Source organism: Convolutriloba macropyga, chromosome 12 (assembly GCF_964194025.1).
Source record: "Convolutriloba macropyga chromosome 12, txConMacr16.3, whole genome shotgun sequence".
NCBI lineage: Eukaryota > Metazoa > Xenacoelomorpha > Acoela > Convolutidae > Convolutriloba > Convolutriloba macropyga.
Window position 1 is genome coordinate 8,000,574 of NC_134479.1, and position 27,314 is coordinate 8,027,887.

The following is a 27,314-nucleotide window of genomic DNA, read 5'->3' on the forward strand; positions in this document are numbered from 1 at the left end:
ACCAGCCAAACAGTTATTGATCAATTGTTCTATAAAATAAAGACCATTTAAATCTTAGGATTAACTCCCATTTCGTTTCCCAGGATTTAAAGAGGCTTTAATCAGTTATGAAACGCATACTTTACAATGAAAAGAGCGCAAAATTTTTTATTTTGAGCAGAAAAAAACAGCGAGCAATTATGCTTTGAAAAATTATTCAAAATTTTCGTGAATTGTCTCAAATGTGAGAATATATCTCTTTTTTGCTTATTTTTCTATCAAATATGCACTTAACAATGCTTTTATGTGATAAAGCTTTTTAAAGATATTCGAATGCGCTGGTTTTAATTTTTGTAAACATTTGCTAATTTTACGTTAATAAGCAGATTTAACGTTAGTACAATGTGTTTTTGTCTTCAATATTAGTTTGACGATACCTGTATAAAACTAGCTTTTCATATTATATCATTTCGTATTTAAAATAGCTTCAAAAATCTTTCTCTTCAGTCATTTGAAAATTGGTAGATTATAATGGCTTACGTATTTTGCCGTAAATTCGAGCGTAAAACTTGATTTCAAATTTGGTTTCATTTTGGTGAAAACTTTGACAAGTTAAAAGAAACTATTTGTTATTTTTGACAATAATTAGTTATTCGGTGAAACCTCTAAAAGGGCTCTTTGTATCTTTAAAATTTGAGATAGATTGAAGGACAAAAAAAAAATTCGGTTTATTTTAAAAAAATTATTTGTTGAAAAATTGGCTTCGGTTTTTTTTTGAAAAATTGGGCAACTTTGTATTTAATTTGTAATTAACTAGATTTATTTGATACTTTCGCTACCCTTCATTATCCTACGCATCCCAGACTTGACTGAATTTATTTTGTAATCTCATAATCTAATGAACCCAGATTACCTGAAAAGAAATTGTTTAATAAAAACAACGTCAAAATAAATCATTTCCACTCTGCAATCAACTTCCAACCACTGAAAAACTTCAGTCCAACTGTAACCAGCGACAGACAGGGTGATTTTGGGTTCAAATGGAGAGAGTTCAGAGGTCAGTGACTTTTGGACCCATTTCGAGGGAGAGAACAAGTGTGACTGTGGTTGATGTACACCCAGACAACCGGCCAGGGTCACAGGCAGTGAGGAAACTGTCCCGACCGAAAACCACTGGTGAGTACATTACGAGCCAGCTCCCCTTTACTTAAAATCGAGCTAATTTATGGAGCTTGGTGACAAGGGACAAAGACATTATATAATTACTAATTAGTATAATGGTTCTTCTCTCGCCATATTCCACATCGTAAGGCTCTTCTTATATGTCTTAAGATCTTTTGTAGATTTAAGAGGAAAATCGGGCCAAATTTTTATCTGGCAGTGGCACTGGCTCGTACTGTAGATTTGGTATCACGGCCTCGAAGTCTTGCTAAGATGAAAGAGAAAAATTTCAAATAGGCAACATTAGAGAACTACATATTTATGAGTTGTCTAAGTTATTGGCAAAAATTCTGAGACGAGAAGGTTAATAACTTCATAACAGCAGAAGTCTCAAAATTGCTAAACAGCACTATTAAACTGAAAATCTTGAGAAAAAGTAAACAATTAACATCAAACAGTAAATGAAAAATTAAGAACAGGGTACGATCATTTTTCAATATATGTGCTGGACAAAACATTTTGATATCGATAATATGGTGCAAGAAAAAGGGGCTACATAAATCGTTTAACAACATTCGGGATTTGTTTATATGTGACAAGGAAGATCTCCTCAACTAATTCTGGTAGTGTTTTTTGTCTATCATAAAAAACTGTCAGAGCTCATTTCTACGGTTATGCAGTCATAAATCATGAGTAATAATTTTTGACTTTCCGTTGTGATCACTGGAAAGAGATTCCTCAATTGTTTGCTCAAGAGAGAGACCACTCGAAAAACTAAATGTCTGCAGTGAATGCAAAGTAAGCCGAAGTAAAAGCAAGCCGACATAAAAGCAAGCCAAAAGTTATGTAATAGTTATGTAATCTATCAGAAATAATACATTGTTAACCATAACAATCAAGACTGCGCATAGTATTTTCATGCATAATGTATTCCAATGCACTAAAGAAACAAGAATGCGTCAGTTTTCAGACATCTGGTGGGTACGGGCCACAGCGGACCGCTATCCATCGCCGTGCCTCTCATCCGCTGTGGGATGTAATCCAGAAACCGCGGGCCGGTTGCGGCGAAGCCGTGACGCGCGTGAAGCGCGCCCACAGGCCCGCCAAGGGCAACCTAAAATACCGGTATCTTAAAAATTTTTGGCTTACTTTGCCTCATTTTCTAACCGAACAGCTAAGACAGCCGCTCATATAGTAAATTCGGGGCTTAGCTGTGAAAAACACAAGGAAAACAACAGCAATTTATCTACTGAAGAATGTTAATCGATTAACATCATTTTAAACCTAGAAAATGTTCTCCGTTTTTCACATTCACTCCACTGATATCTTTACCAAAGTTATACAACTTACGAAATAATACAGTGCTATGCGCGGTTTGGTTCAGTGGTTTTAAGGTTTAGGTTACCATAGCACTTTTAACTTATTATTCCTTCTGTACTTTACTTCATTCTTCAAAACGTTTCCTTCCCTCAATTGATTTTAACGCGTCTTAACGCTTGCCTTCATGAACAAAGTTACACTAATTACATTTTTTACGACTAGCGCAGCCCTTTAATTCTCTGATCAAATGAGGCTCAGTAATTCAATCCCTGACGCGAGGCGAGTGCAGCCCAATTTTTATTTGTTCATTTATTTTTTTATCTACTTTTCCCACTCTCAATATTTATTACTTCTTAAATAATTTTTTCTTAATGAACGACTTTTTTAATTTGAAAAAAAATTTTGATATCTTACCACGCATTGAAATACAACGAACTAATCAACTTCTACGCGGCTAGCCAAGAAGACCAAGAAAAAGAGTAAAAACAGGCAGAGCCAGCAGAAGCCCTTCCCGGCGCTTGAAATGGCTCCCAGCAACAAGAGCAATAAATTGGTTTTAAAAGAAAAAACTCTGAAAAAACAGGAGCATAAACTCATCTTTCCGAAAATTCGAACTTTCTATTTTAATTATTGATGCCTTTTAAATTGATTGAACTTGATTGTACATACTTTAATAATAATCGTTACTTTGCCTCATTTTCTGAATTCGGCTCCCTTTCCTATCAGATTACTTGACCACCACCGTCTGCATGGTGTTCGAATGGTGTTCGCTCGAAAGGTTGTTAAGTTTGCTGAATATAAACTTTGACCGCATTTTCAGTCTTTGGAAAAATTCATTATTAATATTTTATTATTAGCTGGTAGCTTATAGAAGAGGTGATAGCATATATATATATATATATATATATATATACATATATATATATATATATATATATATATATATATATGTATATATATATATACATATATATATATATATATATATATATATATATATATATATATATATATATATGCACATGCCTAGGGGACCTTGAGGAAGAGGCCTTGGCGAGTGTCTCAGATGTGGATGTTATCTGGGGTGGATCTGGTGGAAGGCGGCGGCAGAAGAAATCAGCCAAGAGTGTGTGGGCTATTCTGAAGGAACACAGGAAACACAAAGAGGCACTGGATCATCACATTGAGAGACAATTGACTCTTCCAGTCATATCTGGTCAGTTTCAGATCAATTGATTGGAACGTGGCTGGACTGTGACTTATTTCCCGGGTCTAAGTTTCCCAGTCGATTTCGAATGGTTGGTTATCTTGCAAGATTATGCATAATTTTGCCAGATATGTTCCAGAATTTCACAAGATAGCCCTCTTTTCTGCCAGAATTAGCCCTTATTTTGTAGATAATTTGTAGATAAAAAGAGCAAAAAAACTGCTCAATCTTATATGAAAAAGTCGTTCTTTAAATATAACTCGCATAATTCCAGTTTTCTGAGCCACAATCTGGGCCGGTAGAGGTTTCATTGTGCAAGAGTGAAAACGCCACATGGAAAGCACTGTCTTTTCATATCTTTTGGGTCGAGAATAGTGCCTTCTAGGTCGAGCTGATGCCAGTGACCTCAGAAAATGATATGTATTATTCACAAACTGTTCTTGAGATTTGTCGGTTTTCGACAATTAGCAATCTATCGTCTATAATGGTACCAGGTGAAAGTCTCAGACGCAAAAAAAAGTGGTTATAGTCACCGAAAAAGAGCATCCATGCTCACTAAATGAGCAGTCTGAGATGCGGGAATAACAGGAAAGAGACAGCTGAAAACAAGCTACTGTTAATGCAGACTAAAAAGCCTAATGCTGCTCCACTGCGATTAAGCAGAAATAAATAATTATTATTTTTAGGCGAAAAACTGAAGAAGATGCGAGAGTTAAAAGAGCGACCAGTTGAACTGAATGAAGAGCAGAGAGAACAGATCAACTCAAAGAGTTTCGAAGCCATGATTGGTCAATACAAACAGTTGAGAGTGGAACAAGAGAGGAGGAGTCAGGGCTTGTCAATGAATGTGGATTCCATTCAGGATTTGGTAGAACTCAGGAACTTAAGGTACGATACAATGATCAATATAGTGGCTCTCAAACAAAATTTTTTGATCATTTTGGGGTCGTGTCGTGTTGGCATTTTAATTGAGATTTGAACTTACCTGTTTGTTTTTTTGTCCTGCGAGAGAGCCGTAAAGAAAATCTGAATACTGAAACCATTTCGAGTTGCAGTGTAGTTTTAAAGAGCATTATCAGTCTCTCAGGTGCTCTGCGCATTCAATTATCAAATTGGTCAGAACGGCGTAATTTTATATTGGGGGGGGGGGGGGCAGTTTGTGAAGTAGTTCACACGGACTTTGTACTTTTTTTTACTTTGCTTCGGATTTTTCTTTCGCATGCATCAAAATAAAGGCTCCAGAGATAAGCATAATCAGACCAGAAATATCCAACAAGATTTTTTTTCTGAATAAAAATTTTATTGCAAAGATTAGCTTGGATAACAGAATTTTGGTCATTCAGAAGAAAAGAATTCGGCGCGGAGCTCTTACACTTTTTGAAGAGTTAAATGACTTTGGAGACGGCCCATTGAGCTTAACAAAATCCGTGTTGACAACAACTACATCAAGTCGCAGTTAAAGCAGCAAAATATTACATCGAAATTGTATCCACCTCAAGCCCCTCACTTCGGTGGGATATGGGAAAGGCTAACTCAGTCTGCTAAACGCACTTTGCTCATAATTTTAGGCAGCCTACAATTGAAGGCCGAATTTTTTCAGACTATTGTTGCCGAGACTCAAGGACTCCTCAACTCCAGGCCAATTACATATGTCTCCCCAGACACAAACGACGAAGAAGCATTAACACCAAATGATTTTTTAATAAAGACGCCCTTACAGCCCTTTTGCACCGTTGACATGAACCAGCCGAACATTTAGTAAAAAGGAGTTTTCTTACACACAAACATTACCAGATCATTTTTGGAGACGTTTGCAAAAAGAGTACACATCAGATCTTATCAGCCACCCAAAGTGGAGAACAGAATCAGAGGAATTGAGAGAAGGCAATTTAGTCTGGTTATTTCTTGAGTTCACTCCGAGAAGTATTTGGCCAACGGGTTGAATTTCGAAATTCCACAATGTAATGGTCGGACGAGCACAATCCTTTGAAATCAAGACGTCAACTGGAGTGCTGAACAGACCAGCGGTTAAATTAGCTAAAGTTTTACACAGTACTTGAAACCATCAAAGTTTAAGTTTCAAGCAACATATTGACTGTAAAGGTCCATTATCATCATGTCCAACGTCAGCGCGTCAAATGTTCAATTCTACAGAATTGCAATCAATCGAGCACATGAAGAAGTCAACAAAGTGGTGAAACTGAGAAACGAAGAGAATTTTAGCGTCCTTAAATCCTTAACTTCCCTAGAACTACGCGAATTTCAGCTCAAAGTGTTTCTTTACCCTCAACGATAACATTCATCATCAGTCACTATTTTGTCACTGTTTTTAACTATTTTGTCCTATTCGTCTGTTTCACAAAAGCTACATACTCCGGATTCCAATCCACATAGTTTTATCGAGAGCCTTCACACCAACAGACTTTACAGTATATGCGGCCAACAATTTTTGATAAAACGTCAACTTTCACAGCACCCATGAAGCCCAATAACTACGTTCACACATCCTTTTCATTCAAGAACACAGTATTCCAATTACAACGCATCAAATGAAAACGTTGATACAAACGTATGATCACCAACTTTCACCAACATATAGCCGGTGTATGTGCCGCCCCGGAAGAGTGTACAACAAGTTTACACGCACACACACACACTAAGGAAGCCAAAATGCCCTCAATTATGACAACAGATCATCTTTACAGCTTCGATATTACAAAACAACCTTGAAATTACAGATCAGCAAAAAAATAATGTAAACTTGATTGTTGAAAACCTAAATTGTAAAATACAACAAGAGTATACAGTTTTACCCTCATGCGCGCGGCCCGGAGTGTTCAAGCACAAGCTTTATTTCCCTAATTTGTTTTCATTGATTGATGACTTCTGATTTGTTTTGATTTGTAAAATTTGCGGGTTTTATGTTTCACCCATTTGTGCAACTTAGCAATTCATTGTATTCTGGATATCTCAAGTGAATAAGTAGTAAGGTACGATAATTAAGGTACGATACAATAATCAATGTAGTGGCTCTCAAAGAAAAGTTTTTGATCATTTTGGGGTCGTGTTGGCATTTTTATTGAGATTTGAACTTACCTGTTTGTTTTTTTTGTCCTGCGAGAGAACCGTAAAGAACATCTGAATAATGACACCATTTCAAGTTGCGGTGTAGTTTTAAAGAGCATCATCAGTCTCTCAGGTGCTCTGCCCATCAAATTATCAAATTGGTCAGAACGGCGTAATTTTATTTTGTGGGGGCTGTTTGTGAAGTAGTTCAAACGGACTTTGTACGTTTTATTTTGCTTCGGATTTTTCTTTCCTATGCATCAAAATAAAGGCTCCAGAGATAAGCATAATCAGAATTGAAATATCCATCAAGATTTTTTTTCTGAACAAAATTTTTATTGCAAAGATTAGCTTGGATAACAGAATTTGGTCATTCAGAAGAAACAAATTCGGCGCGGAGCTCTTACATTTTTTTGAAATGTTAAATGACTTTGGAGACGGCCCATTGATCTTAACAAAACCAGTGTTGACAACAACTACATCAAGTCCCATTAACAGCAGCAAATTATTACATGGAAAGTGTATCCACCTCTAGCCCCTCACTATGATGGGATATGGGAAAGGCTAATTCAGTCTGCTAAACGCAGTTTGCTCATAATTTTAGGCAGCCAACAATTAAAGGCTGGAATTTTTCAGACTATTATAGCCGAGACTGAAAGACTTCTCAACTCCAGGCCAATTACATATGTCTCCTCAGACACAAACGACGAAGAAGCATTAACACCTAATGATTTTTTATAAAGACTCCCTTACAGCCTTTTTGCACCGCTGACATCAACAATCCGAACATTTAGTAAAAAAGAGTCTTCTTATACACAAAAATTACTAGATCATTTTTGAAGACGTTTGCAAAAGAAGTACACATCAGATCTTATCAGCCACCCAAAACGGGAGAACAGAATCAGAGGAATTGGGAGAAGGCGATTTAGTCTGGTTATTTCATGAGTTCACTCCAAGAGGTATTTGGCCAACGGGTCGAATTGCGAAACGCCACAAAAGAATGGTCGGACAAGCACGATCCTTCGAAATCAAGACATCAACTGGAGTGCTGAACAGACCAGTGGTTAAATTAGCTAAAGTTTCACAAAGTACTCGAAACCATTAAAGTTTAAATTTCACACAACATATTGGCTTTAAAGGTCCATTATCATCATGTCCAACGTCAGCGCATCAAATGTTCAATTCTACACAACTGCAATCAATCGAGCAAATGAAGAAGTCAACAAAGTGGTGAAACTGAGAAAAGAAGAGAATTTTAGCGTCCTTAAATCCTTAACTTCCCTAGAACTACGCGAATTTCAGCTCAAAGTGTTTCTTTACCCTCAACGATAACATTCATCATCAGTCACTATTTTTTCACTTTTTTTAACTATTTTGTCCTATTCGTCTGTTTCACAAAAGCTACATACTCCGTATTCCAATCCACATAGTTTTATCGAGAGCCTTCACACCAACAGACTTTACAGTATATGCGGCCAACAATTTTTGATAAAACGTCAACTTTCACAGCACCCATGAAGCCTAATAGCTACGTTCACACATCCTTGTCATTCAACAACACAGTATTCCAATTACACCGCATCAAATGAAAACGTCGATGCAAACGTATGATCACCAACTTTCACCAACATATAGCCGGTGTATGTGCCGCCCCGGAAGAGTGTACAACAAGTTTACACGCACACACACACACTAAGGAAGCCAAAATGCCCTCAATTATGACAACAGATCATCTTTACAGCTTCGATATTACAAAACAACCTTGAAATTACAGATCAGCAAAAAAATAATGTAAACTTGATTGTTGAAAACCTAAATTGTAAAATACAACAAGAGTATACAGTTTTACCCTCATGCGCGCGGCCCGGAGTGTTCAAGCACAAGCTTTATTTCCCTAATTTGTTTTCATTGATTGATGACTTCTGATTTGTTTTGATTTGTAAAATTTGCGGGTTTTATGTTTCACCCACTTGTGCAACCTAGCAATTCATTGTACTCTGGAAATCTCTTGTGAATAAGTAGTAAACATTTGTTTCTGTGGTATTTCACTTCAGTCTTTAGTTTTAACTCCCAGCTCATTGCAAACAAACTGAGATATTATTAGACTTTGTCTAGTCTTTTATCTTATTTGTTTGCAATGTTGGCTTTCAAATTGGTTTGTATAACTGGAAAAAAAATGAATGAAAGGCCCATCTAATAAACTGAAAGCTAAACAAATAATCATCCAGGAAGCCTCTGAGGGGGAACAATTTTTCCTATACTGAAAAGATGTTGATAGTTGGTCAATTTGGTTGACATTACTTTTTGAAAACTACGCATGATCAGATATTGTCGGGACGAACAGAAGTCACGATCTACCGTTTGTCGACTTCTAAACATGGTAGTTTTTGTAAACATAAAATTTTTTTTTCGTACTTCCTGAAAATGACCAAAATGGAATCAACGTCTGAAAAATTTTGAACTTTTGTTTAGAAAACTTGTTGTAAATTTGTGTAAATTTATTGGCAATCGTTTTAGCCAACGTGTTCACGCGAACATTGAAAAACTAAAAGCAAACAGTCTAATGGAAGCTGCAAAGCGTGAACAGAAACAGAAACACATTGAACAATCGAAAAAGAGCTTGTTGATGATATACCAAGAAGAGGACATGTCATTGGACGAGAGAATTGAGAAAAACAGAAAACAGAGAAGGAGAAAGTTGATTGCAAAGTTCAAGCAGGTGTCTTTGACTCTGGCAGCGAGGTACAGGAAAAGACTGGCCCAGATGCAGGAAAAAACGGAACAAAAGTTTTCAGCTAAAGCGAGGCTCCTAGGTAAGCTTCCATTTTCTGGTGTGAGCAAATGTTAAGGGGATTCGAACCAGCATCTCTTACTTGCAAGCCTAGTGAGCTACCTGTTAGAATTTCGATCAAACTATAGTCTTAAACTTAGTGAGAATTAGAAAGAAAGTTTGACTTACCAGATTAGAAAGACAAGCAATTTGATTTTGATCAAAGAAATTATATAAATGAATCGTCAAGAAATGGTGCTGAGAATCAATATTCGGTTCAAATTGGTGAATCTAGATAACTATTATTAGAGTTAGATTAATTGATGTAAAATCTTCCCAGCACGTATTAAATGATGATGATATCTCCGGAAGTGTGAATGAATTCTTAGAAAAGTGCAAATGCATTCCATTTATGGTTCCCTTTGCGACTGATTTGCAGAAGCAAACCATATTGGGTATCCCTTGCGACCCCCACTATAAATCACGGTGCTAAGATTAGTTTTGTATCTTGACTTTTTCACACTGATAATGGGTATATATACAGCTGATTTTTGAGTCCTTTTTCATCCCCAAATTCAAATCACCATCTTGATCTTATAATCAGATCTCTCCTGTAAATCTCTAAATTCTACTGTAAAATATCATTTTGTTATTCTCTCATTTTTGAGAAATTAATTCTTTTACTTAGTTAAAAACGCTTTTTATTCCGCTTGCGAAAGTCCATAACCCAACAGGTTATGGGCCCAGCAATTTTTTAAGTCATAAAATTAATTTCCAAAACAAAACTAATTTGTTGTTGACAGTCATAATCCTTTTCTGCTTAATACCTTTTCTTTTCACAATTGTTTTGCCTGCTCAAACTTCAATGGATCAACAGACAGTGAAGCTGCTGACCTACACAGGAAAGGCACAGGACTTTCCAATCTGGAGCACAAGATTTGTGGCGATAATGCAGACGAAGGGACTCTACAAATCACTACTGGGGACAGAGGAGCAACCCAATGAGCCTGCGCCACTGGCCAATGGGGCAACCAATGATGAGCAGAAGAACCACAAGGTGCTGAAGGATGCATATGAGAAAGAAGTTGCAGACATCAAGGAGAAACGGAACAATGTGTGGTGCCATCTGGCACTGACTCTAGATGCAACAACCCTCATGCTGATGAGACATGACTGCGTGGGAGATGATGGCATTGGAGATGGAGCAAAGGCTTGGAAGCTTTTGCAAGAGAGATTTCAGAGTGTGGAGACGCCGACAGTGGTGACTTTAGTGGCACAGCTTGCTCGGTTGCAGCTCGAGGATTCTGAGGATTTGGACAGCTTCTTCATCAGAGGACAGGAGTTGCTCACAAGGCTACAAGAAGCAGGGGAAGCAGTCTCAGAGACCCTCTTCAACGCCTTGGTCCTCAATGGTCTGCCAATGAGGTATGAAAGTTTTGTAATACAGGAAAGCTTCAACCCGGCAACGAACTTCACAGAGTTGAGAAAAAGGCTGCAGAACTTTCATGAGAGCACGGTGCAGAGACACAAGGGACAAAGTGGTTCAGTGGCACTGGCAGTGAAGCGTGACTTCAAGAAGGGACCCAAGAAAGGAAACTGCTTTGTGTGTGGGATCCCTGGACACTTTGCCAAGGACTGCAGGAAGAAGGAGACAGCACAATGCAGCAAGTGTGGTGAGAAGGGTCACCTAGACAGGGCATGCAAGAGACAAAGAGATGGAGGCAAACATGAGTCAGTGGCAATGGGTCCAACATTGGCTACACCAGACGAGGAATGCTGGGCAGCTTTTACCCAGTGGAAGACAGCAGGCATGCTAGTGGACAGTGGTTGTACAGATCACATAGTGACGAACATCGATGCGTTTCTGGACTTTGTGCCCATTCAATCAGTGGTCAGAAATCCCAACGGAGAGGCTTCCAGAGTGGTGGGCAGAGGCTGTGTGAGGATCAGCATACCCTCAAACAAAGGGGAATTCCAATGCGAACTCAAAAATGTTCTGTGTGTGCCGGACTATTCTTCAAACCTCCTATCAGTCTCAAGATGCACGGAGTGGGGACATAGCTTCACTTTCGAGAGAAGAAACAGCTGCATGAAACTCCAGAAGGGAACTCGGGTAAAACTAACACAAGAAAATAATTTATTTTACTTACCCTGCAGCGTTCTAGAATTCAAGATGAGTTCCAACAGCGTGAAACTTGACAGTGCAAGGAAGTGGCACAGACGATTGGGTCATTTGAATCAAACGGATGTGGTCAGGAATGCACCAGAGACAGTGGGGGAACTCGATGATGTATGCAATGTGTGTGCATTGGCCAAGATCACAAAGACTCCAGTACCAAGAGTGGCAGAGACCCAAGCAGAAGAGAAGCTGGAGAGGGTATTCACAGACGTGATGGGACCTTTCAGAGTAGAGTCACTGCCAGGGTTCCGGTTCTGCATTGTGTTTGCAGACCAGTACACGAAGTTTGTGTTTGTGGACTTGCTTAAGGCAAAGAGTGAAGCACTGGCCAGCCTGAAGAAATTTGTTCTCAGTGTGGGGACGCCCAAGAAGCTGAGGCAAGACAATGCGAAGGAGCTTCTCTCAGAGCAGTTCAAGACGTACTGCTTGGATGCAGGCATTCTACAGGAAAAGACCATACCAGAGACGCCACAACAGAATGGGTTAGCTGAGAGGTGCAACAGGACACTGCTGGAGATGGCAAGATGTTTGCTCATTGACTCAGGACTTCCAAAGATGATGTGGGGAGCAGCAATTCTTCACGCAGCAAGGATCAGAAACTTGGTTGTGAGACGAGGAGAAGAAAAATGCCCAGCAGAGCTGATGAGAGGTGTAAAACCTAAGCTTCCAATTAGTATATTATCTATTTTTGGTTGCACAGTCTTCATGAGGAAGAGGGACAGAGAAGTCAGCAAACTTGAACCCAAGGCACTGGAAGGAAAGTTTGTGGGTTACACTGAAGGAGAAAACGGATACCTGGTGTACATACCCAACACACGCAAGGTGATGGCAGTTCGAGATGTGATCATCAAGGAGTCTGAAGTGGGCTCAATCCCTGACAACAAAGAAACGGCGGACCTACTAGATGATGGGTCGGAACTGGGAATCTGGCACCCAGATGATGGTCATCAAGACGATGACAACAGAGAACGACAGGACACATCTACTGCAATAAAGGAGGAGTGGCATGACGCAGGGAGCGTGAATACTCAAGAAACAACACTGAGACAAGAGGCCTCGGATGTTGGAGAAACAGCACTAGATGAAGGATCTACTGCAACAAGAGGGAGTCACAGAGACTCAGATTCACTGGAAGACAGTGACACAGAAGACTTCTCACAGTTAGTGACAGTTGGCTTCAATGAAGATGCACTGGAACACGCGGACAGAGCAGAGCCCAGACGAGGGACACGAGCAAGGAATGTTCCGCAATTTTTTGGAGAAGTCAGGACCCATCTTGCTGTGACTGAAAGCGACTATGTGGAACCCAAAACAGTCTACGAAGCCAAGCAAGGTGACGATTGGGACCAGTGGCACCGGGAAATGAAGGACGAGGTCAAGGCACTCCAAGACAACGAGACTTGGAAGCTAGTGAGACCACCCACAGACAGGGACGTCATACCGGGCAAATGGGTTTACAAAGTGAAATTGGGACCCAGTGGTCAAGTGGACAAATACAAAGCGCGCTATGTGGCGAAAGGCTTCAAACAAGTGGAAGGACTGGACTACTTTGAGACTTTTGCGCCTACCTGTAAGCCAGAGACATTCAGGATTCTACTTCAGCTATCAGCGAAGCAAGGCCATGTGATGCACCAATTTGATGTCAAGACTGCTTTCCTGCACTCACCAATCGAGGAAGAAGTGTATCTGGAACAGCCACAGGAGTTTGTAAAACGCGGATCAGATGGGGAGAAAATAGTATGTCGACTAAATAAATCAATTTATGGTTTGAAACAGGCTGCTAACAACTGGTACAAAGAGCTGGCAAGATTCCTACTGAGACAGGGGTTCACCAGAAGCAGGAACGATCACTGCTTGTTCGCAAGATCAGAAGCAGAGGATCGCACCTTCATCTTGGTCTGGGTTGACGACATCATAGTAGCATCAAGAAGTATGACAGTGGTCTCTGATGTCAAGAAGGCACTAGAAGCAACCTTTCACATGGAAGACAGAGGGAGACTACACTGGTTTCTGGGTCTAAGAATCAGACGAGAAGAGGGCAAAGTCACAGTCGACCAAGAAGGCTACATAGAAACAATGCTTGAGCGGTTTCAAATGGATCAATGCAAACCCTCAAGAACTCCAGCTGATTTGAATTTGAAATTTCAGACAGCACAGAACGGAGACGAAGAAGTGAACCAGAGGATCTACAGAAGCTTGGTTGGATCACTTCTGTATCTGGCCAAACAGACGAGGCCAGACATCATGTTCACAGTCAACATTCTGTCCAGACACATGAATGCACCTACCAATCAACACTGGATGTGCGGAAAACGACTTCTGCGATATCTTCAAAGTTCAAAAGGTTTAAAACTTACTTACACAAAAGAGGCTAGTTATGATTTAGTGGGGGAAAGTGATGCAGACTGGTCTGGAGACGTGAACGACAGAAAATCAACAACGGGCTATTACTTCAAGCTCAACGGACGTGGCGCAGCACTCAGCTGGGGTGTCAAGAAGCAGGCCACAGTTGCTCTTTCTTCATCAGAAGCAGAATATCAGGGCATGGCAGCAGCAGTTCAGGAAGCACTCTACCTGAAACAACTTCTAGAGGATTTTGGCATCCAACAGAAACGTCCAATAGCAATTGGAGAAGACAACCAAAGTTGTATCAGACTCTGCCAAAACCCAGTCATGCACAAAAGGAGCAAGCACATCGAAACAAAGTTTCACTTCATCCGGGACAAAACAGAGGATGGGACTATTTCAATTCATTACGTTCCTACAGACAAAATGGCAGCGGACATCTTCACAAAGTCCTTACCCGTTTCGAAAGTGGAAACATTCAGAGCAGTTTTGATGGGAACAGACTATACGCAATCAGCTCAAGTCTGAGTGGGGGTGTTAGAATTTCGATCAAACTATAGTCTTAAACTTAGTGAGAATTAGAAAGAAAGTTTGACTTACCAGATTAGAAAGACAAGCAATTTGATTTTGATCAAAGAAATTATATAAATGAATCGTCAAGAAATGGTGCTGAGAATCAATATTCGGTTCAAATTGGTGAATCTAGATAACTATTATTAGAGTTAGATTAATTGATGTAAAATCTTCCCAGCACGTATTAAATGATGATGATATCTCCGGAAGTGTGAATGAATTCTTAGAAAAGTGCAAATGCATTCCATTTATGGTTCCCTTTGCGACTGATTTGCAGAAGCAAACCATATTGGGTATCCCTTGCGACCCCCACTGTAAATCACGGTGCTAAGATTAGTTTTGTATCTTGACTTTTTTACACTGATAATGGGTATATATACAGCTGATTTTTGAGTCCTTTTTCATCCCCAAATTCAAATCACCATCTTGATCTTATAATTAGATCTCTCCTGTAAATCTCTAAATTCTACTGTAAAATATCATTTTGTTATTCTCTCATTTTTGAGAAATTAATTCTTTTACTTAGTTAAAAACGCTTTTTATTCCGCTTGCGAAAGTCCATAACCCAACACTACCCATTTAAACCAACAAGTCTTAAGCTCTTGATCTTGGGAATCTCTTATAACCCGTTCTCACGTTCTTTCTTGTTCCTCAAGGCTTCATTTCTATAGCCAAGTATACGTTGAACAAGTAGAGCTTCTTGTCAAGCTATGTCAAGCTTATCTTATGCACAATTTACATTAGGTTGTACTCTCTCAACCTTCTAACACCAATTTTGTTGTCAGACCTTGGCTGGATTTTTCCCTATATACCCCTAATGAGCCTGCTAGTTTTATGTACGTGACCCAAGACAACGTTAAATCATAATGTTCATAATTTAATAAACGATATATGGCGTCGTAGATACCATATCCAAAACCATAATGATTTCTTAGATATATATCTAAGAAATCATTATGGTTTTGGATATGATATCTAAAGACACCATATAACGTTTATTAAATTATGAACATTATGAAATAACGTTGGTGTAATTTTGAACGCACGACAGCCCCCTTGTGCGTTCATTTCGGTCTGAACATATCGACTTTCGGTCTGGCATCTCAACATGAGATCATATCCAAGATCATAAAATGTTCGAACTGTGAGAAAATTATCAAAATTTGAAAAACATACCCAGAATCATCGGCTTCTTAGAAACCATATCAAGATCATGCAAGAAATTTCGCTTAGACTTGGATGGAACCATATATAGTCAGAGATATGGTATCTAAGAAGGATCACCCCGGGAACTCAGAATAACCCACTCTACAAAAGCGCACATTATAGAATAGAACAGTGATAAAAACCACAGTATGAATAGAGTGAATGGCATGAAAGAAAGGTGTTCTCGGCCTCTGCATGAAAACTGTTTTTTTCGCAAGTTGCATTTAATCAGAGCCAAAATCTGGACATGTCCAAGAAGGTTTCTTCGGATCTATTCTGTTTGCCCCCCCCCCCCCCCCAGCTTAGTGGGTTTATATCTTTTACGATCCCCAGGCGCACATGCTAATTTTTTACATAGTAAGGTGCTATATAACAACATATAATTTGTAACGGGGGGTGTGGCGGCTGAGCTTACTAACTCAATCACCAAAATGAATAACGCTTCAAGGTCATTTCGAGCATTGAAGCTAGAATAGCGTGACAAGCGAAATTTAATGCTACATTCTATCGAAGTCATACAGATTTGTTCATTTTGTTCAACATTTATATTTAGCAACTCTTATTGGTACAAATCGTCATTCATGAAGTTAAACTATAACCCAAACTCGAACTACCTCAACCACCAGCAAAACAAAACTACGACTTAACAGTATTGCATCAGATTCTTTGCGATTGGATTGCGAATCAACCTGTTATTGATAAAGAATATTCGACAAAACTTCTACATGGTTAACAAATTTCCCATGACATCAAATTTAAACTGAAAAAGTGACGTTATGGAAAAGTGTTCACATTCTGTTGACATTATTGTCTACAACAAATCAACAGTTGAATTTGACATGTAAATCCACTTGACTAGCAGCATAAAAGGAGCTTGAAAAACTACCAAAAATCAGTTGAAATTTGCAATTTTGGTCATATTAAACTGACATAAAGTGCGTATTGAAGCACTTTTTCTTGAGCGGTAAATTAGTTGTTATCGTGTCTTGTTTCAGTAGATCATATTATTGATTGTACAGTTTTAACTTTACTTTGACTGTTGAAAAGAGAATGAACTTTGATATTCTCAAAACTTTCTTACTGAGGAACAAAGTTCCTAAGTAAGAGAAACTTTATGCAAAGCGCATAGTCAGTTGCTCTTACTGGCTTTAACGAAGCCTACTCTAGTTCAACATTGGTGTTATTGAAACCAATAGAGAGACTTGCTAACATAAAAATTAGAAAATTATTATTCTCGTTCAGTTGTTGTTACAGTAATTCGGCCCCTTTCTGTAATCTTTGTAGCAGAAAGCTGAAAATTTGTAGAAGTATAGCTAATTTACAAAGCTACAATTTGTTGGAAATAGAATTCCTAAATTCGGTTTATAACTTGAGTTATTAACCAAAACTCAACAAAAATTTGATTGTTTCAATTTGAACTATTTTGTTATTTTGAGAGAAACAAGTTTGTTATACAGCAAAGCTGAGCAATTAGTTATCCAGAGTAATTGTGCAACAAGTAATGCAATGGTAATCTACAGTATAGCGGATAATACAGTTCACAAAAGTTTACTGCAAAAATACAATATCCGGACAGATTTGAAACCGCTGAAACGAACTGGGCGGTGTAAAGTTTTCCTTGACTTTGATAGGAGAGCAGCCGCTACATTTGAACCGCCGACCCGGACAGTGGAAGGCAAACTGCTGTCCAATCTGATGAAGAGAGTGCAAAAGGCACCCCCCAAAGAAATTCAAACGAATCAACAGCGCAACGCCAGTGAGGCAGGGCGAAAGGTGCGAGTGCAATTCACAAAACACGTTGAAGAGTTGACCTCGCTTAAAAGGAACAAGCAAAGCAAAAAGCAACCAGGCAATCCCAGCAAAACCAGCAGAGAGGAGCTTAAATCATCAGCTCAAAGGTACGACAAGAACTTCCAAGATTTATTGGAAGAAGTCAATACTAAAACAGGGATTGGCTATAAAATAATTGAAGATTCAGATCGACCCCACAAACTAAGGGTCCTCCAACAACATACTGTTCACCTTCTAGAGGAAGAAATACCCAAGCAACTGCAGCGTTGAAACAAGCTTGTGCCCTATCAAGCTAATTTCCTTCAAGAACATCTGAAAGAAGCAAGAAAGTGCAAAGCAAGTTTGGACTACCATTGGCTTGCATATATAAGCAAAGGCGCGCAACCAGCAATGAATGCAAAGCAAAGCAACACAACTCAAGCAGTGAACGACAGCGAGAGCAATAACAACTACCCAACGGACAACCCAGTTGCTCAAACAGTGCAAAATGGAGCAACAGCAAGCGGCCAAGATACGGAGAACGTTGCGGAAACATCTTCAGCAAAGCAAAAGCGACCTTCAGCAAAGCAAAGGCGAGAAAGAAAGGCGGAAACATCTTGCGCAAAGCAAAGGCGCATTCAGCAAAGAATGAAGAAATTCGATGTTGAATTCGAAACAAAAATGCAACTAGAACAGGCACAGTTCGAGCGGAGGAAGCTAGAGCTAGAAATGCAAATGAAGCAACTGGAAACCAAGCATAAACTACTGGAGGAAGAGCGCGAGCTAGTGCGCAAAGTGCAGAGAACAGCATTAGAGAACGATGATGCTTGTTCCCAATCAAATGGTGCTGGAGACAAATCACCCTTCAACTGGACCCCAAAGAAGGGAGATGTCTCAGACTGGGCCAGCAGAATGGACAACCTTCTAACACCAGATCGATCAAAAGCTCGCTTCGAAGTAACCCCTGAAGTGAACAGGCAAAGTCACTTCTCACGATATCGTAGTTCACGAGTCCAATCCTCAAGTGTTGAAGACCGGGACGTTTCCCCCAGAGCTGGTCTACGATACAACACTGGGTACGCAGGTAGCAGTAACCTACCAAAGCTGAAGTTGAACAACTTCGACGGAAACCCTCTCGAATGGCCGGAGTGGTCTAGTATGCTCATTGCTACAGTGGATCAACGGCCAATACCAGACTCAGAGAAGATGAGCCATCTGAAGACTCTACTGACAGGCAAGGCAAGGTCAGCAATCTCTGGAATGGGCTATTCTGGACAATTCTATGGTGCTGCATGGAGCATTCTGGAAAGGAAGTTTGGAAGGCCTCATGTCATCATTGATGCACAACTGGAGAGTCTTCGCAAAGCAAGTCAGTTGAAACCTCACGACTCAACAGATCTGATCAGTTTCTCAGTTATTGTTTCGAACTTTGTGAATGTGCTCAAGGAGTACAAGCAGATTGGTGATCTGCAATCAAGCTCGACACTGTATATGGCAGTAGATAAACTACCTCAAGTTCTCAAAGAGAAGTGGTGGTTCTATGTTGATGATAAAGATGAAGATTGGCCTGATCTGATTATGTTTGAAAAGTGGCTATCTAGGATAGCATTTGTGCACGAAGGGTTTTCAGCTTTCAAGGGAGAGCGAAGAGAAGAAGGCCGAGAAGTACAAATAGAGACAAACGGTTCTCGAAAACATCAAACTTCAGTGCAAGTTCGGACGTCAAAGAAACGAAGCAAACGGAAAGTGATCACTGTCCACTAGCTGATGGCACTCATAAAATATGGGACTGTCCACTATTCAGGAACATGAGTGTGAATGATCGGTACGCAGCACTGAGGAAGCAACGCTTATATTACGGATGTCTAGGCAAAGGACATGCAATCAAAGATTGTAAAGTCAATGCGTGAGGCATCAGTGGATGCATCACGAAGCACAACCGATTGCTACACTCAGAAAACCAAATGCACGAGGGCAATCACGCAGTCAACGTAAGCGCAGCAACAATCAACCAGACTAACGAAGTTACTAGCTTTCTTCAGATAGTTCCTGTCTCAATACAGAGCGGTGGCAACAGGCTGAACACATATGTTTTTCTCGGTAGTGGATCAACGGTTTCATTCATCGATCAAAGTGTGCAAGAGAAATTAAGAGCCCAAGGCTGGCATACACGGAACGAAGGATCTGAAGACCGAAAAGATTCCTCTCAAAAAAAGGGACTACATTCAAAGGTGTATTCAATCGAAGCGTTTGCACACCCGTCAATCTCCTTGGGAAACACAAACTACAACTACAACAAGCTGAAGCAAAGCTCCAATCATATGAGTGTTTTGCCAACAAAAGCTTCAACTTGATGGAAGTTGGCATCATCCTTGGTCAAGATGCTTATGAGCTACAACGCCCATCGGACTATAAAATAGGAACGCAAAGTGAATCTTTTGCCGTTCTCACAGGGCTAGGATGGGTAGTCAATGAACCCATGACGGTCAAAAGAAGACAAAATGTTTGTCATTTCGCCTTCACCGAAGATGTGAAAGTGGCTGAGGAAATCCAAACCTGGTGGGACATAGAAACCTATGCTTCCAAAATCAATGTCGTCAGTCAGTCAAAGAAAAAAATGCAGGCACAGAAGATGCTAGAGAGTACGACGAAGTTTACAGGCGAGCAGTACGAAGTTGGAATGCTGTGGAGTGAATCAGAGCCAAACCTACCGAACAACTACAGCTCAGCCTTGGGTTAGCTTTACTCACAGGAGCGCAGATTACAAAGGGACCCAAACCTGAAGAATTTGTATCAACAGTCAATAGATACAGATGTAGTAAAAGAATTCGTAAAGATATTGGACGAGTCCGAAGTGAAGGGCACCTTCGGGAAAAAATGATATTTGCCACACCATCCAGTGCTAAACGCGAACAAGCCTGGCAAAGTAAGACGCGTTTGCAATGCTGCTTCAAAGTACAAAGAATTATGCCTAATTGATAAGCTACTAGCAGGACCTGATCTGCTACATGGCTTGATTGGAACAATATTCAGATTCCGTGAAGAAACAATAGCCCTAACTGCTGACATCGAATCGATGTTTCTACAAGTGCAAGTTCCCGAGCAGGATAGAAGTTGCTTGAGGTTCTTATGGCGTCCAAGAAATAACGAACCTGTACAGATATACGAATGTCAGCATCATGTATTTGGAGCTAAAATTTATCCAACTTGTGCAAACTATGCGCTCAAGCGAGTGGGACTGGATAACGAAAAGGAGTATCCGATTTCAACAAAGGCAATACAAAACAACTTCTACATGGACGATTTCATCAAATCAGTAAAAACCCCGGAAGAAGCAATTGAAGTCTTCGATCAACTACAACCTCTTCTGTCACCGCATGGATTTGAATTGAAGAAGTGGATAAGCAACAACGATGCAGTTACCAAAGCAATCCCAGAAGACTTGAAATCAATCAACAACGCGAACGAAGTCGAAGTGGAATCCAATACGGAGGGATCCTCACTGCTAGGACTACAATGGACCGTTACTGATGATAGCCTTCAAGTGTGCAGAGGTACAAACAAGGAACTTGAAGCACCTATAACTCAGAGGAAGATTCTATCACTGGTATCTTCAGTATTCGACCCGATCGGATTGTTTGCTCCGTTCAGTGTTCACATGAGACGACTTCTGAAAGGCATCTGGACTAAGAATGGGCAACATTGGGACAACGAAGTGGAGCCTAGTGATGAAGAAGAATTCCTTAGATGGAAAGAACAACTTCCAATAGTGGCTGAAACAAGCATCGATAGAAGACACTTCAACAGAGAGAGGGATAAAGCCGAACTTCATGTGTTTGCTGACGCATCCGAAGACACGATGTGTGCAGTGGCCTATCTACGTTCACAGCCAAAAGAATACTCAGCTGACTTAGCATTTGTCATTGGAGAATGCAGAGTGGCACCGATGAGGCATCTTTCTATACCGCGATTGGAATTGCAAGCGGCAGTCATGGCAGTGAGGTTGAAAGAGCAGGTAGTCAAGGAACATGAAATGAAGATAAATAGTTGCAGTTTTTGGTTAGACTCAACTACAGTATTGCAGTGGATACACAGTTCCCATCGTAAGCAACAAGTGTTTGTGGCCAATCGAGTGGCTGAGATACTAGATACAACTGATGTTGCACAGTGGAAACATATGAGCGGTATCAACAACCCAGCGGACATTGGCACCAGAGCAATCAACATTGAGGAACTCAAGAGAAGTGAGTGGCTCACTGGGCCGGCCTGGTTAAAACGACCAGAAAGTGAGTGGCCGGAGCAAGTGAACCTAATCTTTGCATCAGATGAAAAGAATATACCCTCATCGGTATTCATGATACAGGCTGAAGAGAAGAGGGCTGTTATTCAGTGGGAACGATTCAGTAACTTCAAGTGTCCTAGATGGAGAAGGGCTTATTCGAGCCAAAAGCAGAATAGGCAAAAGTCGATTGGACTTCAATGCAAAGCATCCAATTTTGCTACATTGGAAACATCATGCGGTTGAATTAGTCTTGCGAAACGAGCACAAGGACAACCAACACGAGGGCACTGAGCATGTAAGAAACATTGTTCAGCAAAAGATTTGGATCCTAGGCATAGGCAACGCCTTACAAACAATCAAGAACAAGTGCGTTACCTGCAGAAAACGCAGAGCACAAACGCTAGCACCAGTAATGGCAGATCTACCCGAAGAACGGTTAGATGCCTCAACAGCTTTCACAAATGTTGGAGTCGACTACTTTGGCCCTTTCATTGTGAAAATTGGGCGAAGAAATGAAAAGCGATGGTTTTGTCTCTTTACTTGTCTGACTATGAGAGCCATGCACATAGAAGTTGTACCCAAGTTGGACACCGATAGTTGTCTCAATGCAATAATGAGATTTATTGCTCGAAGAGGCAAACCGAATACAATCATCAGTGACAACGGAACAAACTTTTTTGAAGCTGAAAGAGTTTGAAGAGTACGTTGCGGCATGGACCAAAGAAGGGATCGAAGAACATCAAGTTCAACGAGGAATCAGATGGAAGTTCAACCCACCCGCAGCACCTCACTTTGGAGGAGTATGGGAACGGTTGGTGAGAAGTTGCAAGAAAGCAATGTATGCAGTGTTGGGGAACAGATCAGTTGCGGAGGACGTCCTTTCAACAACAATGTGTATTGTTGAGCAGACTTTGAACGCAAGACCTTTGACTCCAGTCAATTCAGATGTTAATGACTTAGAGGCATTGACCCCAATCACTTCTTTCTCGGCAACAGGAACGTTTGCTTACCCTATCTACCATGCGCAGAAGAATTTGTTGATCATCGAAAGCTCTTTCGACAAACTCAAACCTATGCAAATCTCATATGGGACAGATTTCGGAAAGAATATCTGCCAACTCTGAATAATCGACAGAAATGGCGATCTACGTCGAACGAAATCCTTAAAGAAGGCGATCTCGTTTGGTTGATCGAAGACAGTGATAAACGTAAATATTACAATCTAGGTTGAGTCGCGGAGACCATCGATGGGTCTGACGGTGTGATTCGATCAGCGATAGTTCGAACGAGCGACGGAGTGTAAAAGAGACCAGTAGTGAAACTCGCCCCAGTACTACCTGGAAAAGATGTTTTCGCGATGGAAAACAGGGCCGGCGATGTGGCGGCTGAGCTTACTAACTCAATCACCAAATTGAAAAGCGCTTCAAGGTCATTTCGAGCATTGAAGCTAGAATAGCGTGACAAGCGAAATTTAATGCTACATTCTATCGAAGTCATACGTTCATTTTGTTCGACATTTATATTTAGCAATTATTATTGGTACAAATCGTCATTCATGAAGTTAAACTATAACCCAAACTCGAACTACCTCAACCACCAGCAAAACAATACTACGACTTAACAGTATTGCAACAGATTCTTTGCGATTGGATTGCGAATCAACCTGTTATTGATAGAGAATTTTCGACAAAACTTCTACATGGTTAACAAATTTCCCATGACATCAATTTTACACTGAAAAAGTGACGTTATGGAAAAGTGTTCAAATTTTGTCGACATTATTATCTACAACCAATCAACAGTTGAATTTGACATGTAAATCCACTTGACTAGCAGCATAAAAGGAGCTTGAAAAACTACCAAAAATCAGTTGAGATTTGCAATTTTGGTCATATTGAACTGACATAAAGTGCGTATTGAAGCACTTTTCCTTGAGCGGTAAAATAGTTGTTATCGTGTCTTGTTTCTGTAGATCATATTAGTGATTGTACAGTTTTAACTTTACTTTGACTGTTGAAAAGAGAATTAACTTTGAGATTCTCAAAACTTTCTTTCTGAGGAACAAAGTTCCTAAGTAAGAGAAACTTTATGCAAAGCACATAGTCAGTTGCTCTTACTGGCCTTAACGAAGCCTACTCTAGTTCAACATTGGTGTTATTGAAACCAATAGAGAGACTTGCTAACATAAAAATTAGAAAATTATTATTCTCATTCAGTTATAGTTACAGTAATTCGGCCCCTTTCTGTAATCTTTGTAGCAGAAAGCTGAAACTTGGTAGAAGTATAACCAATTTATAAGGCTACAATTTGTTGGAAATAGAATTCCTAAATTCGGTTTATAACTTGAGTTAATAACCAAAACTCAACAACAACAACAATTTGATTGTTACAATTTGAATTATTTTGTTATTCTGAGAGAAACAAGTTTGTTATACAGCAAAGCTGAGCAATTAGTTATCAAGAGTAATTGTGCAACAAGTAATGCAACGGTAATCTACAGTATAGCGGATAATACAGTTCACAAAAGTTAACTTCAAAAATACAATATCCGGACAGATTTGAAACCGCTGAAACGAACTGGGCGGTGTAAAGTTTTCCTTGACTTTGATAGGAGAGCAGCCGTTTCCGGGGGGGGGGGGGGGGGTTAAGAAACACTGGGCGCGGGGGGACAGAATAGATCCGTTTTTCCATAAGTAATGAGACGATTTTTTATTGACAGGTAAAACGTCAATGAAACAGTTCAACAATCTATTCGAGGCTGTAGTCTTCATGGGGTATGTAAAAGAGACAGAAGAGACACTTCGACTGAAGAAGACGTGGGAAGATGTCAGAAAGTGTAGATACTTGAGAGGATACGAACCAGAGGACTGTCGAGTCCTAACTGACAAAAAACTAACTGAATATGTCTTTGAAAAATAACACAGCAAAAAAAATTTCAGTGCGTAAACGGTCATGTAATGCTAATAAACAAAACTTTGTTACAAAAGCTAAATTTGCCCGCTTTGATTTCAAAAGTGAATATTCACATTTTGAAAATTGCTTATACGTGACATCTATGCACAAATCATTGTACTTCTGCGCTTTTTCCAATCGTTCAAACTTCTTGTCAGTCTCTGGATCTGTTCCGTTTCTGCCCCCCCAGCTTAGTGGGTGCATATTAATTGCACCCCCCGGACGCACGTGTCATTTTTTTACATAGGGATTTACTATGTAATGACACGTGCCCTGTAAATGAGGGTGTTTAAAGTACCGGGGGCGCACAAACGGAAAAGATTACCATATTAATTAATAGTTTGCTCTGCTTTAAGATTTTGAGTCTCCAGAAGTAGATCTCTGGTAGTATCCTATTTGGTTTTCATAAAGCAATTTTTATGCCCCAGTTTATCTGTTTGTTAATTTTGTCAATAGAGTAAGATGGTAAATTTTGAAAAAAAATCGCACTAAAATCTAAATGAGACAAAATTAGTGATTTAAAAAGATTTATTCTTGTTTTTAACGGTACCTGATAACTACATAGATGCCGAATGTTACATCTGGGCAAACAAAAATACAATTTGTCACTTTTAGTGCGCAAAATAAAACTGATGTTTATTATCACCGTGGAATAGTAATGGATACCTCACGGCGGAAAACGTATACTTAACCGAGTAAGTTTATTCGAGAATGCCACCATTCGAGAATGCCACCAGCAAAACAATACTACGACTTAACAGTATTGCAACAGATTCTTTGCGATTGGATTGCGAATCAACCAGTTATTGATAGAGAAATTTCGACAAAACTTCTACATGGTTAACAAATTTCCCATGACATCAAATTTACACTGAAAAAGTGACGTTATGGAAAAGTGTTCACATTTTGTCGACATTTTTATCTACAACCTATCAACAGTTGAATTAGACATGTAAATCCACTTGACTAGCAGCATAAAAGGAGCTTGAAAAACTACCAAAAATCAGTTGAGATTTGCAATTTTGGTCATATTGAACTGACATAAAGTGCGTATTGAAGCACTTTTCCTTGAGCGGTAAAATAGTTGTTATCGCGTCTTGTTTCTGTAGATCATATTAGTGATTGTACAGTTTTAACTTTACTTTGACTGTTGAAAAGAGAATTAACTTTGATATTCTCAAAACTTTCTTTCTGAGGAACAAAGTTCCTAAGTAAGAGAAACTTTATGCAAAGCACATAGTCAGTTGCTCTTACTGGCCTTAACGAAGCCTACTCTAGTTCAACATTGGTGTTATTGAAACCAATAGAGACTTGCTAACATAAAAATTAGAAAATTATTATTCTCATTCAGTTATAGTTACAGTAATTCGGCCCCTTTCTGTAATCTTTGCAGCAGAAAGCTGAAACTTGGTAGAAGTATAACCAATTTACAAGGCTACAATTTGTTGGAAATAGAATTCCTAAATTCGGTTTATAACTTGAGTTATTAACCAAAACTCAACAACAATTTGATTGTTTCAATTTGAACTATTTTGTTATTCTGAGAGAAACAAGTTTGTTATACAGCAAAGCTGAGCAATTAGTTATCAAGAGTAATTGTGCAACAAGTAATGCAACGGTAATCTACAGTATAGCGGATAATACAGTTCACAAAAGTTAACTTCAAAAATACAATATCCGGACAGATTTGAAACCGCTGAAACGAACTGGGCGGTGTAAAGTTTTCCTTGACTTTGATAGGAGAGCAGCCGTTTCCGGGGGGGGGGGGGGGGGGGGGGTTAAGAAACACTGGGCGCGGGGGGACAGAATAGATCCGTTTTTCCATAAGTAATGAGACGATTTTTTATTGACAGGTAAAACGTCAATGAAACAGTTCAACAATCTATTCGAGGCTGTAGTCTTCATGGGGTATGTAAAAGAGACAGAAGAGACACTTCGACTGAAGAAGACATGGGAAGATGTGAGGAAGTGTAGATACTTGAGAGGATACGAACCAGAGGACTGCCGAGTCCCAACTGACAAAAAACTAACTGAATATGTCTTTGAAAAATAACACAGCAAAAAACAATTTCAGTGCGTAAACGGTCATGTAATGCTAATAAACAAAACTTTGTTACAAAATCTAAATTTGCCCACTTTGATTTCAAAAGTGAATATTTACATTTTGAAAATTGCTTGTACGTGACATCTATGCACAAAGTATTGTACTTCTGCGCTTGTTCGTTCTAACTTCTTGTCAGTATCTGGATCTTTCCGTTTGTGCCCCCCCCCCCCCCAGCTTAGTGGATGCATATTAATTGCACCCCTGGACGCACGTGTCATATTTTTACATAGGTATTTACTATGTAATGACACGTGCCCTGTAACTGGGGGTGCATAAAGTACCGGGGGCGCTCAAACGGAAAAGATCCCAGTATCTTAATAATTTCGACTACTTTCATTATTTTAATTACCATATTAATACATAATTTGCAAACCTCGAATTTAATTCTTATAACTGGAA

The 27,314-nt window shown here is 39.6% G+C and overlaps 1 protein-coding gene across 2 annotated transcripts; it reads left to right on the plus strand.

Annotated features, from left to right (window-relative positions):
- Positions 1–456: 456 nt before the first annotated feature.
- On the plus strand, positions 457–27,314 carry LOC142351188 (uncharacterized). 2 transcript variants are annotated; one of them, XM_075403309.1, is made up of 5 exons: positions 457–1,155; positions 3,491–3,676; positions 4,354–4,555; positions 9,251–9,546; positions 26,665–27,314. In XM_075403309.1, the coding sequence occupies exons 1-5, from the start codon at positions 1,020–1,022 to the stop codon at positions 26,862–26,864; spliced, it is 1,020 nt and encodes a 339-aa protein (XP_075259424.1). In that variant the 5' UTR covers positions 457–1,019; the 3' UTR covers positions 26,865–27,314. The 2 variants fall into 2 exon arrangements, with proteins under 2 accessions (XP_075259424.1, XP_075259423.1); XM_075403308.1 differs by lacking the exon at positions 26,665–27,314 and adding an exon at positions 24,579–24,789 and having other exon boundaries at positions 459–1,155.

Excerpts from the sequence above, each read along its gene's own strand:
- LOC142351188 (XM_075403309.1), top strand. The coding sequence starts at position 1,020 with ATGGAGAGAGTTCAGAGGTCAGTGACTTTTGGACCCATTTCGAGGGAG. Across the intron at positions 3,677-4,353 it reads GACTCTTCCAGTCATATCTG|GCGAAAAACTGAAGAAGATG; the intron begins GTCAGTTTCAGA and ends TATTATTTTTAG. Across the intron at positions 9,547-26,664 it reads AGCTAAAGCGAGGCTCCTAG|GTAAAACGTCAATGAAACAG; the intron begins GTAAGCTTCCAT and ends TTTTATTGACAG.